The following is a 13802-nucleotide window of genomic DNA, read 5'->3' on the forward strand; positions in this document are numbered from 1 at the left end:
ACCATAATCTGCTATTTTTCTTGACAGGGATCTCATGCATTCTCACAATCTGGTCTGTATTCCAATCACCAAGACATCGGACCACATGCTATGCTGTGAGTCATTGCTTTCCTGATTTAAATTACCAAATGCTGAACTTAAAAGTGTTGAATACTAGTAAACTATCAAATGCCCAACCTGACCTTGTTGGTATTAATTGTGGCCTGTAGATTTGCCTTTTAGTTTCAAAAATGTTTTTATTTAATTTGTTCCTAACAACCTTTATAAACAAATGAATTTATCAATATTCTTTTTATTGTTTTTTGCAGGCTACAACCATGCATAAGCCTGAAAAGTTTGCCACCATTTTAGATATTGGCGCTCACCCTAGCCAAATTGTTCAGTTAGTAACATGTTCTGTACATCCTCTGGAATATCATTGTACACAAAGGACATGTTATTTATGTCTGTTACAGCCAACTGATAAAATAATTTCAGATTTTGGATATACACCCTTTAATCTATCAGAATGTGGGGTTGAACCATTGAATATCATATGAAAAGTGGATATATAAGATGCATGGTTTTCTATAAGTTATTGATGTACATAATCTAATTAACCCAAATGCATTACAGTATGTAATACAACATTGTGTTTTATAATAACAACAAGAAAATTATATATTTGGCTATGAAAACAAGGCAGGTCACAAAAAAAAATTAACCTTTCTACGACGGTTCTAGAAACACTCATCGTAGAATGTTTCACATTCTAAGACGATTGTGTTTACAGACCCGTCTTAGAATGTGACACATTCTCGACGGTCGCGTTCACAGACCCGTCTTAGAATGTGACACTTTTTACGACGATCGCGAGAACAGACCTATCGTAGAAAGTGAATAATTCAACGACGGGTCTATGAACATGATCATCGTAGAATCATTCACGTATGGTCGTGTTCACAGACCCGTCTTAGAATGTGGCACATCCTACGACGAATCCTCTATCGCAACCGTCGTAGTAGATGACACTATTAGAAAAGTATTTTTTCACGTCGTCATATCTACATCGGTTATTTTTGAAAATAAAGTAAACTTTTTTAATCCAGTTATGACGGTTTTTATACAACCGCCTTCGATGTGAACATTACAAAAGCGGTTTTATAAAAACCGTCTTTATTAGTCGACCTAACTACTACGATTTTTAAAAACCGTCCTTGATTGAAGTTATAAAATTTTTAATTATTTTATTTATTTCAGTTTTTCCTTTGAAATAAATATATAAATATATCATACAAAACGCAGCCCAACAACCCTAATGTGAAGGGATTCGTCGCTCCCAAGGCCTCCGCCGTCTCCATTATGCCAGAGAGAGAGGCGGTAATGTCTTCAATCAGATTCCTATGGATCTTAATGGTGAAGCTTCTCCACTTCAGAAGTCAACAAAATCCCTTGAACCATAGACTTCAAAGTGAAAAAGAGGTTCACTGTTGCTCGCCACGACGATACCGAACACCACCGGCAACAGCGCGAGGTAAACCTCCTCAGTCTCTTTCTTGCATGTGATCAAAAACGCAAAAATTATGGTGAAGAATGACGTCGTTGCGCCGATGGCCTAGTTGAAGGAGACGAGGAGGTAGCAGAGGGAGGTGTTGCCGCAGACGATGGAGAAGTAGAAGATTGCGCTGAGAGCGAAGATCTTGAGGAACTGCTTCTTGGAGTGGATGTGCTGGAGCAGAACGAGTTCAAGGAAGTTGATGGAGGCGTAGGAATAAGCGGTGCATGATAGCATGTGGAGCATTGTAAGGAAGATAGGGAAGCGGTAGCCGTAGAAGCTGAGGAGGTACTTTAGTGGAAGTTGTTGTGGCTTCTTTGTGCCTTTCACTCAAATTTTTAACTAGTGTTTATTTTGAGTTGTTGCAGGTATCAGAGAGAAGAACCAAAAATCCAAGCTTGGGTAAACCTCGAAAATGCTAAAGCAGAGGCCAGGTCAAGAAAGCTTAAGGTATTTCATTGTCTAACTTTAGCAGAACCTGCTATGGCTTCTTTGTGCCTTTCACTCAAATTTTTAACTAGTGCTTCTTTGTGCTTTTCACTCAACTGTGGAAGCTGCTGTGGCTTCTAATATGTATGACTGGAACTGAATTGTGATTTTGAGTTGTTGCAGGTATCAGAGAGAAGAAGCAAAAATCCAAGCTTGGGTAAACCTCGAAAATGCTAAAGCAGAGGTCAGGTAAAAAAAGCTTGAGGTATTTCATTGTCTAACTTTAGTGGAAGCTGATGTGGCTTCTTTGTAGCTACTTTATCATATATACATTCATACCCGTGATGCAATAGTGAATTTGCAACTGTTAGCGGTTTGGTTCTACAGTTCAAAAGAGATTGCATGCTATATTGCTATCTACAATACACACATGTTAGTTTAATTTTATTAATGCTCTCTCATTTTATTTAATAAAACTTTAAATTTGCTAAAAGATCAAATAAATCTTAAAAACAGTGACGCGTTCTTAAATTTTTAAGAAAGAAACTATTATTGTACTCATTTCCTGTATAAATAACAATCACCACAATAATAATAATTTACTAAGAACAACTTTGATTAGCTTTTTGTTTTTTTCACTTTTATTAATATTGTAGTTGTTATTTATACTTATCAGTTTCATTTCAATTTTCAAGTTTGATTATCTCCCCCGCCAATTATCCTCTCTTTGGCATCAACTAATGAATTTGTAAATAATGGTAGGGGTCCGTTCTTTTGATTTCTTAGGACTAGGTTACCATATGCAGTGGCCATTCAGTATTGTTTTAACACCCGCTGCATTGAAAGTATATGGTGATATATTCAACTTTTTGATACAAGTGAAGCTTTCCATTTTTTCATTGACAGATGTATGGTGCTCGTTGAAGTTGTGATTTCTTGGGGAATTTTTTTTCTTTTTTTCCTTTGTGTTCATTGTTACAAATATGCATTTATTATCTTATATCTCCTAAATATATTTATGATTTTCTGTCTATATAATAAATGGAGTAACATGTCTAAGTAGAAGTAAGAAATAACATTTGCCAAGGTTCTACCTTTGAAAAGTCCACCTATTTGCCTCCTCTCTTACCCTTGTGCAGTTTTTTTACCAAGTGCCATGTCATCTTGCTCAAGTTGCCCTTTTTCATTGAGCTTTCCCTTTCCTCTCACTTGACATGTGGCTGAAAATAACTCCTCCAATGGTTCTAATGACTCTCCAAATATTGACCATACTTCTATATAAATATTTCAATTTAAGAACAATTGGTCATTTATGTCCAAAGTGTTGCTGACGAGTAACTAATTGTAGCCTTAATTTTTCTAAACAGGAAATATTTGAATCAAGAAGTATATTTTTGTAAATTACCCCCTAAAATATATTATCATATTTTCTTTTACCTGCATAATGTGTTGCATATTTTTTTGTATTTTATCACTGTTAAGTTTTATTAAAATGATTAAGAGCTTGCAATTTAGAAAGTCTGTACTTACATTCTAGTATGATATTCCAATTTGCTTCTGTTGCTCATAAATGCTTACAGTCAGGATTTCCAAAAGAATCTGAGGGCTTTTGGTTGTGTAAATTGTAATGGAACTTTTCTTTGAATTTTGGTGGACAGGATTTGGTGCATACAACCAATAAAAATCGAAATTATGAAATACACCAACTTGAGACAGGGCATCTTAATATGTTGATGAGGTACTGAAAGTCGTTTCTTTTCTAAATTCATGGGCACATCGTTAATACTACTATTTGATATCATGAGTGTTTCTCAGATTCTGTTACTATTCTCATCTCTAAGAGATGCAACAGTTACCCATTTTTTCCCCATTAACTTATGAAGGGATACTTAATGAGCACTAGTTCAAATAGTTCCTCGTATAAATTTTATATTCATCTTTGTACTTTTAAGCATCCTTGTTCCCCTTTCAATGACAAGCACCAGATAAGCCATTTTTTCATCATTTTTGCAAATGTGCTATTTTTCCTATTTAATTGAATCCTTTCATCCTTATTTGTGAGATGCAATTTTTTTTTATTTCTTTTATTTTAAAGCCCATAAATCAAAATCATACTATTTTTCATTATTTCTAGGTGCTCTGACCTTGTGATGTAATTCTTTGATATTTTGTGTTTGTTGTATATGCTTGTACACTGATATTAATACAAGAGTTATACTGCTCACGGATGTCAAAGTGTTGGAAAGTCACCTTAATTGTGGCCCCCCGATGGAGCAACTATTTTTTGAGAGTTTCAAATTTCATATGAATCCTAAGATCTACTGTTAATTTGTTAAGGGAAGACTATAAATTTCACAAGATTCCTAAAAATAAGGATAACAAGATTAACCATTTGCTAGTGGATATCTTTGGAAGATTTTAAATTTCATAAGATTCCTAAAATTAAGGATAACAAGATTAACCATTTGTTAGTGAATATCTTTTTGGTTTTGATTCTTTTCTTTCATTCATGGCAGTGTAGCTACTCATCACGTTTATAGGAATCTTCATAGTCTATCTTCTGATTCCTCCAACCAACCTTACAAAACTGCTTATCACTTCCAACCTCCTAAGCATTGGATAAATGGTATATATATCATTGTTTTGCATTCTTAACTCATCATTTGTCGTTTGAAAAGCTTTACATTCTTCAATGAAATTTCCATTTGTAGCTTGTAATTCCTAGTTGGCTCTTCTCAGAATGTTGCACTCTTCTTGAACTTCTATCCATTTTTTTTGCATGTTGTCCTCCTTTCTTTTCAACTCAATCTTTTCTCCTTATTTTTTTGTTTCTCCTGCATAATTTGCTGCTCAAGCTCCCAGATCCAGAATTCGTGTAGTTCAATCCCTTCATGCAGGCATGTTATTTCATTTTCATAAGTACCAAGATCAGCATCTGCATGACAAAACTCCTTTCTCATTTTGTCTGGTAGGACTTCCTTGCTCAAACTAAAATCTTGTTCCTCGCTGTCTTCGAGCACACGCCTATTAATTTCAACATCTTGAAACCGCAAGCTATTCATTTATAGTAGTGGGTTGAGAAAATGTATGTTTGTGCAAGTATCATATAATTCATAACCCATAATTAAAATTACTAGTGCCATACTTAATAATTTGAAGTAAATAGTAGGTTTGCTTTATGCATGTATCAGTACAATATTGATTTTTCCTCTTGAGCGCAACCTTGATTTCCTATTTTAAAGACTTCTATAGAAACTGGTGAACATATGTAGTTTATCAAAATGAGAGTTTACCATTGACACCAAGAAAGCTAGTTTATTTTCCAGTTTCTGTTGTTTACAAGTAATTACAAAAATGTCTATTTTTATTTCTTATTTTTAAGGCTTTGTTTAAAAAATGATTCATGCATGCTCCTTTAGCTCCTGTTAATTTTGACACACCTTATCATGTCTTGTTTCACACTTTTTCTGATTGTAACTTTCTTAAGGTCTTTGGCAGTGATTGTTAACCCTTTTTTGCATCCCTATCATTCTGACAAACTTGAAACCCAAAACTAGTCATAAAGGGTACAAGTGTATGTCCCCATCTGGTCGCATTTTTGTCTGTGAGGTGACTATATACAAGTTTTATAACCCAAAACTAGAATATATTTGAACTTGGCGTAGTTGGAGCACACAAACATAATTGTTGCAGGCATTAAAAGCAAAGTCAGCAGTTACAACAATCTGCACGGATATATAGATGTCGTAAAGCACAATCTTTTTATTTTCTTATTTGTTGAGTTACTATTTCAATCACAAAGTTGCCAATTTCAATACCAGGTATATAGGAATGGAAATCCTTATGGAATAGCTGAAGGTATTGTTTTCAGTATGCCATGCCGATCAAAGGTAAGTTTGTTTACTGTGTTCTTCATTCTTTTTAATTTCTAAAATTGCTTTTATCCCTCCTGTGATGAAAGTTTTTATCCATTTGGGTGATGGTGATTATGAACCTGTCAAGGATGCGGGCAGCGAATAGCTAAGGTATGAAACTTCATACATTTTATACCACAACTTCAAATTTGGTAAGTACAGGTTCTTATGTGAGTTACTGAGAGTAGAAATAAGTGAAGAAAGAAATATATATTAGGGGAGGGGGAGGGGGGGACTATATACTTCATTTCTCCAGCTTCTAATCAGCTGAACAAACAGTAGGTCATTGGTGGAAAAGAAGTTTATATGCCATTTTTTCAAGGTTTGTGTACTTCTCTTTTGAATTTAATCCTTTACAGATTATATATATATATATATATATATATATATATATATATATATTGAGCTTCTTGATTGTCATGTTTAGAGAAAGACATACCATCTCGATTTCTAGATGAGAAAGTATGCTAAGCAAGCTTCTCGTGGTCAAGTAAGCATTCTTTTAATTATAAGCTTATCTTTAAGCAATTGAGTTGAAACTGTAATGCTTTAATATGCTTCTAGGATGAAATGCTGTCATTGTTCTTAATGTTTTGATAATTATATTATAAAATAAGATCTCCATTTATATTAGCAATACCAATGCAAAACAAGATCATTTTTTAGCTTGGTGAAAATGCTTTATTTTTATGTGTTTAATTGATTATTTGGTATACGGAATTGCAATGATTAAGGCTTTTTTAATTATGTGATTATTTATTTACTATTTTCATTGTTGAATTTTGACCAGGATTTATAATGTAAGTCTCATACGAGACATTAGGTTCAATTATATTTGAATATTGTTATTGCCATTCATGAAAAAAAAGCAAAAAATTAAAAAAAAATTAATAATTCTACATCGGCTATACAGATAACTGATGTAGAATGCTTTACCATGGGGTAACATTCTACGATGTTTGACGGCCACACCCGATGTAGAATGTTGACAATTCTACATCGGTTATTAGGAAAATCGATGTAGAAAGCTGGCATTCTAAGACGGTTTAGATACCAACCTGTCTTAGATTGGGGAGAATTCTACATCGATTGTCTGAATAACCAATGTAGAATGGTCAGCACTCTACATCGGGTTTGGGTCAACACCCGTCTTCGAACCCAAGCCATTCTACATCGGTCGTTCAACCATCATAATAAGACAATGGTGTTTCAACGACGCCGACTACGATGACGCGTCATAACTGATATAGAAAGACATTTTTAACCGATGTAGAAAGCCTTTTTGTAGTAGTGTGGGTTGACATTCTACGACAACCGCTACGACGATGGTTAGAAATCGACGTTGTATGTGTTGTGTAACCGATGCAGAAGCACCGTTTTCCAATAGTGCAGGGCAATTCTTGGATTCACCTAGTCCATCAAACACGATTTCATCTCAGTCGTTAGTGGTTAATTAGCTCAATTCTTGTGTGCATGATTTGGGGTAAGGACCTTGAAAATAAGGTCCCAAGTAGACCCAACAACAGTGATAGACTGGACCTGGTTAGTCTTAAAAAAAATAAAAATTAAGTGATTTAAGGATTTTATAGAATGGGTATACAACTTAGGATATTATTTATTTTTTTAATGTTATTCTATTTTGATTACCAAAACTAGGATGACACAACTAGGATGCTTGTTATTTCTGGTGGATCCATATTTACTATAAGGCTTGTCCCACTACTACAAAAACATGAATTAACATTGTCAAATCTACATCGGTTATTAAAAAACCGATGTAGTAAATATCGCGGTGGCATTTTTTAAATTTATAGGAACTTTTTGACAAGTTAACGACGATTATTATAAAACCGCCTTCGATCTACATGTTACAAAGGCGGTTTTTATAAAATCGCCTTTGTTCTTTAAGTGGACCACGACGGTTTTCATTGGCACTGTCTTTGAATTGCAAATATTTTAAATGAATTTTTCTACTTTGTAAGCTCACTGGTATATAAGTACTCTACGTGCATTTGTCTAAATTCTCTTTATAGAGTAAACCTTCTTTCACTCCCAACGCAATCGCAAGCTTCATCTTGACCTCCTTCACTCTGCCGTGAGGGTCAAACTATGCTGCAAGCTCGGTTGTCGTCGCTGATCCTCCACTGCGGCGTGTTCTGCACCTGGCAGTGACTACACTGTCGCTGAATCTGGACTCCAACGGGCTGGACCTGGGCCTCGACCCGCTTCTTCTGCTTCTTCGCGAGCGGCAAAGACGGGAGCGAGAGCAATGTGCTGCCCAATGACCACACACGAGTGTTGGGCTTCCTATTCCATACAGTTCTCGCCTTGCTCGTTATTTTCATTTCCCACGAAAAACGAGGCATTTTCTTCACTGAGGGTTTCGATTCAATAAACCAGTTCACTTCCTCTAAACAAACCGGGTATAAAAGTGATAGCTCTGAGAGTGAATCATCCTTTTCCCTCTTGGTGATTACTTCAATTCACTACTTTGATATATGAACAACTGTTCTTACATCTTGGGTCTTTCATTGGGCTGATTTGCCTTTGCATGAGTAGGATATCCCTGATGGTGACTGGTTTTGTCCATGTTGTCTTTGCGGGATTTGTAGACAAACCAAAATAGAAGGGATTGAGGATGGTGATTTACTTGCTTGTATTCAATGTGAACATAAATGTAAGCTGATTTGCATATTTGCTTCAATATTTCATCCATTCTTTTTGTGAGTTTGTTTTTCCAGATGACTGCACATGTTGATCAATATTGTAATGTTTATGATATTTTTTGTCAACCTTATGTAGATCATGTTGGATGCTTGAAAGATAGAGAAAAATCTGAGTCACGAAGATATATGAAAAATTGGTTGTGTGGAAAAGAGTGTGAACAGGTATATCAAATCCACCTCCTTTTTTTCTTCTATAATTAGGAGAATTTTAATCATAGTTTGCATGTAGAATTAATAAATCTACTTGATCTCCTTTCAAACTTTCTTTCCTTTCCTTTTATCTTCTTCTATTTATCGTGATTTTGCATTCCATGAAAGCATTACTTTACCCTTTTTTTTTATGAAAACAAAAGTAATCATTGTCAATTACTTCTCCATATGTAATTCTAGTTAACTATTCAACACGAGATCTTATAGAATTCATGTTTTCTAGTCCAAGAGTTAGTTCTTTATTAAGGTCATATGTGCTTTTATTTATGGTTTTCATTTAATAGAAACAATGGAAGATTTTGGTTATGGATATATGTTAAGACATCCCAAGAAGTACACATTTAAATTTAAGGCTTTGTTTCTTCATTATATAATGCTAGAAACATTTACTTGTGTGTATTTTTTGCAGATATATGAAGGACTCCAAAGTTATTAGGAAAGCCACTTATAGTGGGTGCAAACAATCTAACATGGACATTGATGAAGTTTATCAACTCTGAGAGTTGTGATGTTGGTAGTACTAAGAATGACTTATTGGCAGAGAAATACAGCAAACTCAGTGTTGCACTTTTGGTGATTTCACAATTTATAGTTAATTGACAAGATATATATTTTTGTTTTTAATTTTTACCTATCCATTACACCATAATTGACAAGATATATATTTTTGTTTTTAATTTTAAATACCCAACCCTTGTGATGTTGGTATTCTAACTTGCATTTCATTTTACAGGGTATTTGGACAAAAAGTAGCAGAAGTACCACTTGTAGGTACCAGAATATAATATCGTCGACTTGGAATCTGTCAAATTCTAATGGATGAGCTTGAAAAAGTAACATAAAAAAGCATGCAAATGTATGCACATTTGCCTATTTCTTTTATAAAAGGAATTCCTACTGCATTGTTTTATGAAGGAATTCAAGTTAAGCTATCATCAATTTGGATCTAATTTCTTATCCTATAAGGTTTCATATAATCAGCTTCTCATATTGCAATGTCCATTTTGGACAATCAAGTAACTGCTCAAACACCATGCTACATTAGGATATTCCTCTCATATTCTCCTCAATCTTGCCATTTCTTTTTCTCTCCATTAGGATATTCCTGTCAACTATTTTTTAGTTCATTCTTAATGTATTAGCAATTTAACATGAGATTTTATAAAGCATAACTAAAAGCTATTAGCATGATCTTGTGTTATGTAAATCATACACTTACTTACTCTCAATTAACTTCTTTTCTATGTAGTAGAATCTGTCTGTATTGAATTTAGCAAGAGCGGTTATAACTTCAAATAATTACAATGTCAGATTTTACTTAAAAAGTCCCGATGTTCCTGTTATTTTCTTAAGTATAGGATCATTTTTTCAGTTGATCTTTTCTTTTTATCAAAGGCTCACACAACTCGGAGTGGAGAGGCTAGTCTTGCTTGATGTTTATGGTGTGCTAGAAACATGGACCAATTCTTTTGGTTTTGCAAAGATGACAAATTTTGAGAGGTCACAGTTCTTGGACTCACCTAGTCTGGTTTTATCTCAGTGGTTACACTCACCTTAGTTACACCAAATATACAATAGTAATACAATATAATTATAGGAGGTGCTGATGTAATTTAAGTCGCTATTTGTAGCTCTTATGCCTAAGATATCTCTTAGATTTAGTACCTGTTATTTGATCCTTAGCCTACTATGTTGTTCTTATTTTTGACTTTTTTGTACTTTCCTTAAGTAGAGGAGATGATAAGGGGGCTCATTCAGGTATCTTGGGAGCGTGTGGCAATTGGTATTTCTTTTATTGTTTGCACCATTGCCCAAAACTTGAAGCTATAGTGGCTAGGCAGATACAGGCACAATTTCAAACCTCTGGCAAGCAAGCTCTTCAGGTTAGCAGCTTATTTTAAACTAATATTGTGCTCATTTTTATCTTATATTGTGACAACCATGTATGTGAGCCTGTGAGTTAGTTATTACTTTGGTATTGGTCTATCGATTTTGCCTTTTTTATTTAATTTTTTATCAATGTTAGATGAACCAACTAATAGCAAAGAGACTAAATAATCATTTGGTGATTTATAATTTTGGGAATCATTTTTTTTATTTTTTTTAATTCTAGGAACCAACTAATACCTCTTTCTTTGATCAGTTTACTGCAGTTCCAGTCATAGTAACAACTTACACATTTCATTTTAATGGTACCTAATTACTTACCTTCCATTTTGTTACAATATTACACCTCCTTTGAACTTTAAAGAACCTATAGATTTTATATTGCTGATAATTGTTTTAATTTACTTGTAGTACATCCAATTGGGTTTGAGCTTGTCAAGCCATCAGAAATGGCAACAACAGTTCGAATAGCATTGCTGCTTTGTGGTGTCATCCAATTGGGTTTGTGAGCCTCACTCTAGTGCTGCTTGTCTTAAGCTACATTGCTACTATTGTTAGTAACTTTCATTTTTTATTCCCATAAGTTCATTTTTCTATTTTAGTTTCTAGTGTTTTTCTAATTTTATTCCTTATAACATATTTTATTTATTTTTAGTTTTCGTAAATTTATATTTTTTCTAATTTTAGTTCTGATAAGATTTTATTTTATTTTATTTATAGTTTTCATAAGTTTACATTTTCAGGATTAAAATTAATAAAATGAAAGTTTACATGAACTTAAAATGAACAAAATATTTCACAATGATCAAAATTGAAAAACTCAAACTCACAATAACTAAAATTAGAAAAATAAATTTACATTAATAAAAAATAATAAAATGTTAACTTACATAAATAAAAAACATATTTAATTTTTTTCCGTAGCTTTTTGGAGCAGAATTTTGTGAAGACAAGCTATCTTTAATTGATTGAACTCATTCAAGTATTCCTTTTTTCAGTGTCCTTATTTTTCTGATGGAATTATTATATATGCTTGAAATTCAAATATATGTATTGCTCCATTTTTTAAAGGTAGTGAACCATGCCAAGAGGTTATACGGTGTACCCAAAACTGGAATTGTATGCAAGAAATCACACGTGGAGATTCCTTAAGGGAATAGATGAACAATATAATTAACCTCATAAACTTGGGTGAATCCAACTATATATTCCATTTCAGAAAATGTACATGTGCAGTTCTTCACTAATGAAGGTTTAAAATATATATAAATGGAGAGCAAATGTCTCTCATTCCTCTGTTTTGCTCGAAATACCATTGAGTGATCCTCCTTCAAGAAGGGCCAAGAGAGAGTTTTCCTCACGTGTATGCACTCTTAAAGGTAAAACCCCTTTTTCCTTAATAGTCAAGCGACATGACCATGAAGCATATGTATCTGTCTTCCTGCCATTGTAGACTGTTGAAGCTTCAGAAAATGACAGTTTACCTTTTGTTATTGATTTTATATATTAGCATTAGAGTTTTTCTCTCTTCTATGATAGTGGATACACTCTTATGTTTCTTATAACACCTTTTTGTACCTTAGGAAATTCATGGTTTACTCAGGCAAGGTGCTATTATTGGTAAGATATCTTCAAAGCTTTCACCATTAGTATTTACTCTACTTGAATTTCCACCACCCATAGGAAATAGGTAAACTCATTTATCATGTTAAACACTAACCTTGTGTCAATTAATTTCCAACATTACGGCAAATAAATAAAATCTGACTATAATGCGTAATGTTGCAGTTGATTTTCTACCCTGAATCAGATTATTTAATTATGAAGCACAACTAAATATATGATTGAGAGTAGGTCCTTAATTATCACATCAAACTAGCAGTCATTTTTAAGGTTGACTTAATTGGTACATATTATATGTACTTGTGACCAATTAGGCATCTACTTGTTCATAAGTTTGAAGCGTGATAATATAACCTTTATTTGGTTTATTCTAATATATTTGTATTATTCGTACATAATTAAAATCTTATTTGCTCAATTATCATTTAAAGTTTTCCTACATTATAAAATAATTATCAAGGAGACGTTAATCATTGAAAAATAATGATATCGATTCATCATAATTAAAATAAATTATTTAATTAAATCATTGTCCTTGGTGATAGGTACTTGCAAACTGGACCTATTTCTTGGCAAGTTTGTACACTTAACTGTAGGTCTGGACCTATTTTTTGAAATTTAATTTGCATTTTTTAACTGTCATTTTTTAGAAAAGAAATATATTTTATCTATTATTTTTAAATTTTAATGCAATGTATAATAACTATTATTTTTTCAATTATATCCTTACCTTTGCTTAATTTTTTTAATTATTTTGCATGTATCAATTGAGAAAAGGGAGAGAGAAATAAACTATGCCAGGATAACATATAATTTATATGCAAGATAAGCTATGCAAGGATAACATATAGAAGAATGCTTGAAGACTAGTTTATATTTGCAAGGCATATCTGTCTTAGTAATCAAATCGTGGTTAAAATTCTGGATTGTCAACCTGATTGCTGAATTGTAAATCACATTGAATCATAGGATTCGGAAATCTAATGAAAAAAATAGCTTGAAATATTTCACATAAATGTAGTGCTTAATAATTTTAAATGAGACATGCAAACACATGTAGTATATCTGTTTTTTAGTTCTAGATGTCTTCTCAATGAATTTATTATATAATCTGCTGTTAGAAGTTCAGATAATCTTTTTTTGTGCAAACTTCAACTGAAATTAGAGAACGTGATTGGTGCAATGTGGTCACTTGTCATATGGATACTGTCCAGGTATATTGTCATACCCTAATTTCGTCCGGGGACCATTGTTTGATGGCATGCAACCTTCGCTTGACCGCTTCGAGGAACTGGACACCCATCATTAAACAATCCGTGAAGTTTCACGACATGTCGGGAGTCGAAAGGAAACATTATTGCGCAATCTGTAAAGTTATGTAACGTTCCAGAAGCTGCAGAGGGGATGGTTGCATAATCCGTAAAGTTTCGTGACATTACGGAAAGAAAACAAGTATCGTTACGTAATTCGTGAGGTTCC

The 13802-nt window shown here is 33.4% G+C and overlaps 1 protein-coding gene and 2 long non-coding RNA genes across 9 annotated transcripts; all 3 read left to right on the top strand.

Annotated features, from left to right (window-relative positions):
* The first annotated feature begins 1298 nt into the window (after window positions 1–1298).
* LOC113002346 (beta-fructofuranosidase, insoluble isoenzyme 1) lies at window positions 1299–6096 on the top strand. 6 transcript variants are annotated; one of them, XR_005892624.1, is made up of 8 exons: window positions 1299–1513; window positions 1599–1822; window positions 1903–1984; window positions 2147–2228; window positions 3622–3701; window positions 4480–4589; window positions 4819–5853; window positions 5966–6096. XR_005892624.1 is itself a non-coding variant. In XM_026129456.2 (7 exons), the coding sequence occupies exons 2-6, from the start codon at window positions 1950–1952 to the stop codon at window positions 4953–4955; spliced, it is 423 nt and encodes a 140-aa protein (XP_025985241.2). In that variant the 5' UTR covers window positions 1299–1822; window positions 1903–1949; the 3' UTR covers window positions 4956–5853; window positions 5966–6096. The 6 variants fall into 6 exon arrangements, 1 of the variants encoding a protein (XP_025985241.2); XR_005892625.1 differs by having other exon boundaries at window positions 2147–2212; XR_003267824.2 differs by lacking the exon at window positions 4480–4589 and having other exon boundaries at window positions 5785–5853.
* Window positions 6097–6127: 31 nt separating this feature from the next.
* Window positions 6128–9457, top strand: LOC113002396 (uncharacterized). 2 transcript variants are annotated; one of them, XR_005892628.1, is made up of 4 exons: window positions 6128–6199; window positions 6305–6367; window positions 8680–8765; window positions 9223–9457. It is a non-coding gene; the product is annotated as an uncharacterized lncRNA (long non-coding RNA). The 2 variants fall into 2 exon arrangements; XR_003267905.2 differs by lacking the exons at window positions 6128–6199; window positions 6305–6367 and adding an exon at window positions 6384–8554.
* Window positions 9458–9668: 211 nt separating this feature from the next.
* On the top strand, window positions 9669–11349 carry LOC106799644 (uncharacterized). The gene is made up of 3 exons (XR_003267907.2): window positions 9669–10696; window positions 10957–11005; window positions 11112–11349. It is a non-coding gene; the product is annotated as an uncharacterized lncRNA (long non-coding RNA).
* Window positions 11350–13802: the final 2453 nt, after the last annotated feature.

This window comes from Glycine max, chromosome 8 (assembly GCF_000004515.6).
Source record: "Glycine max cultivar Williams 82 chromosome 8, Glycine_max_v4.0, whole genome shotgun sequence".
Taxonomy (NCBI): Eukaryota; Viridiplantae; Streptophyta; class Magnoliopsida; order Fabales; family Fabaceae; genus Glycine; species Glycine max.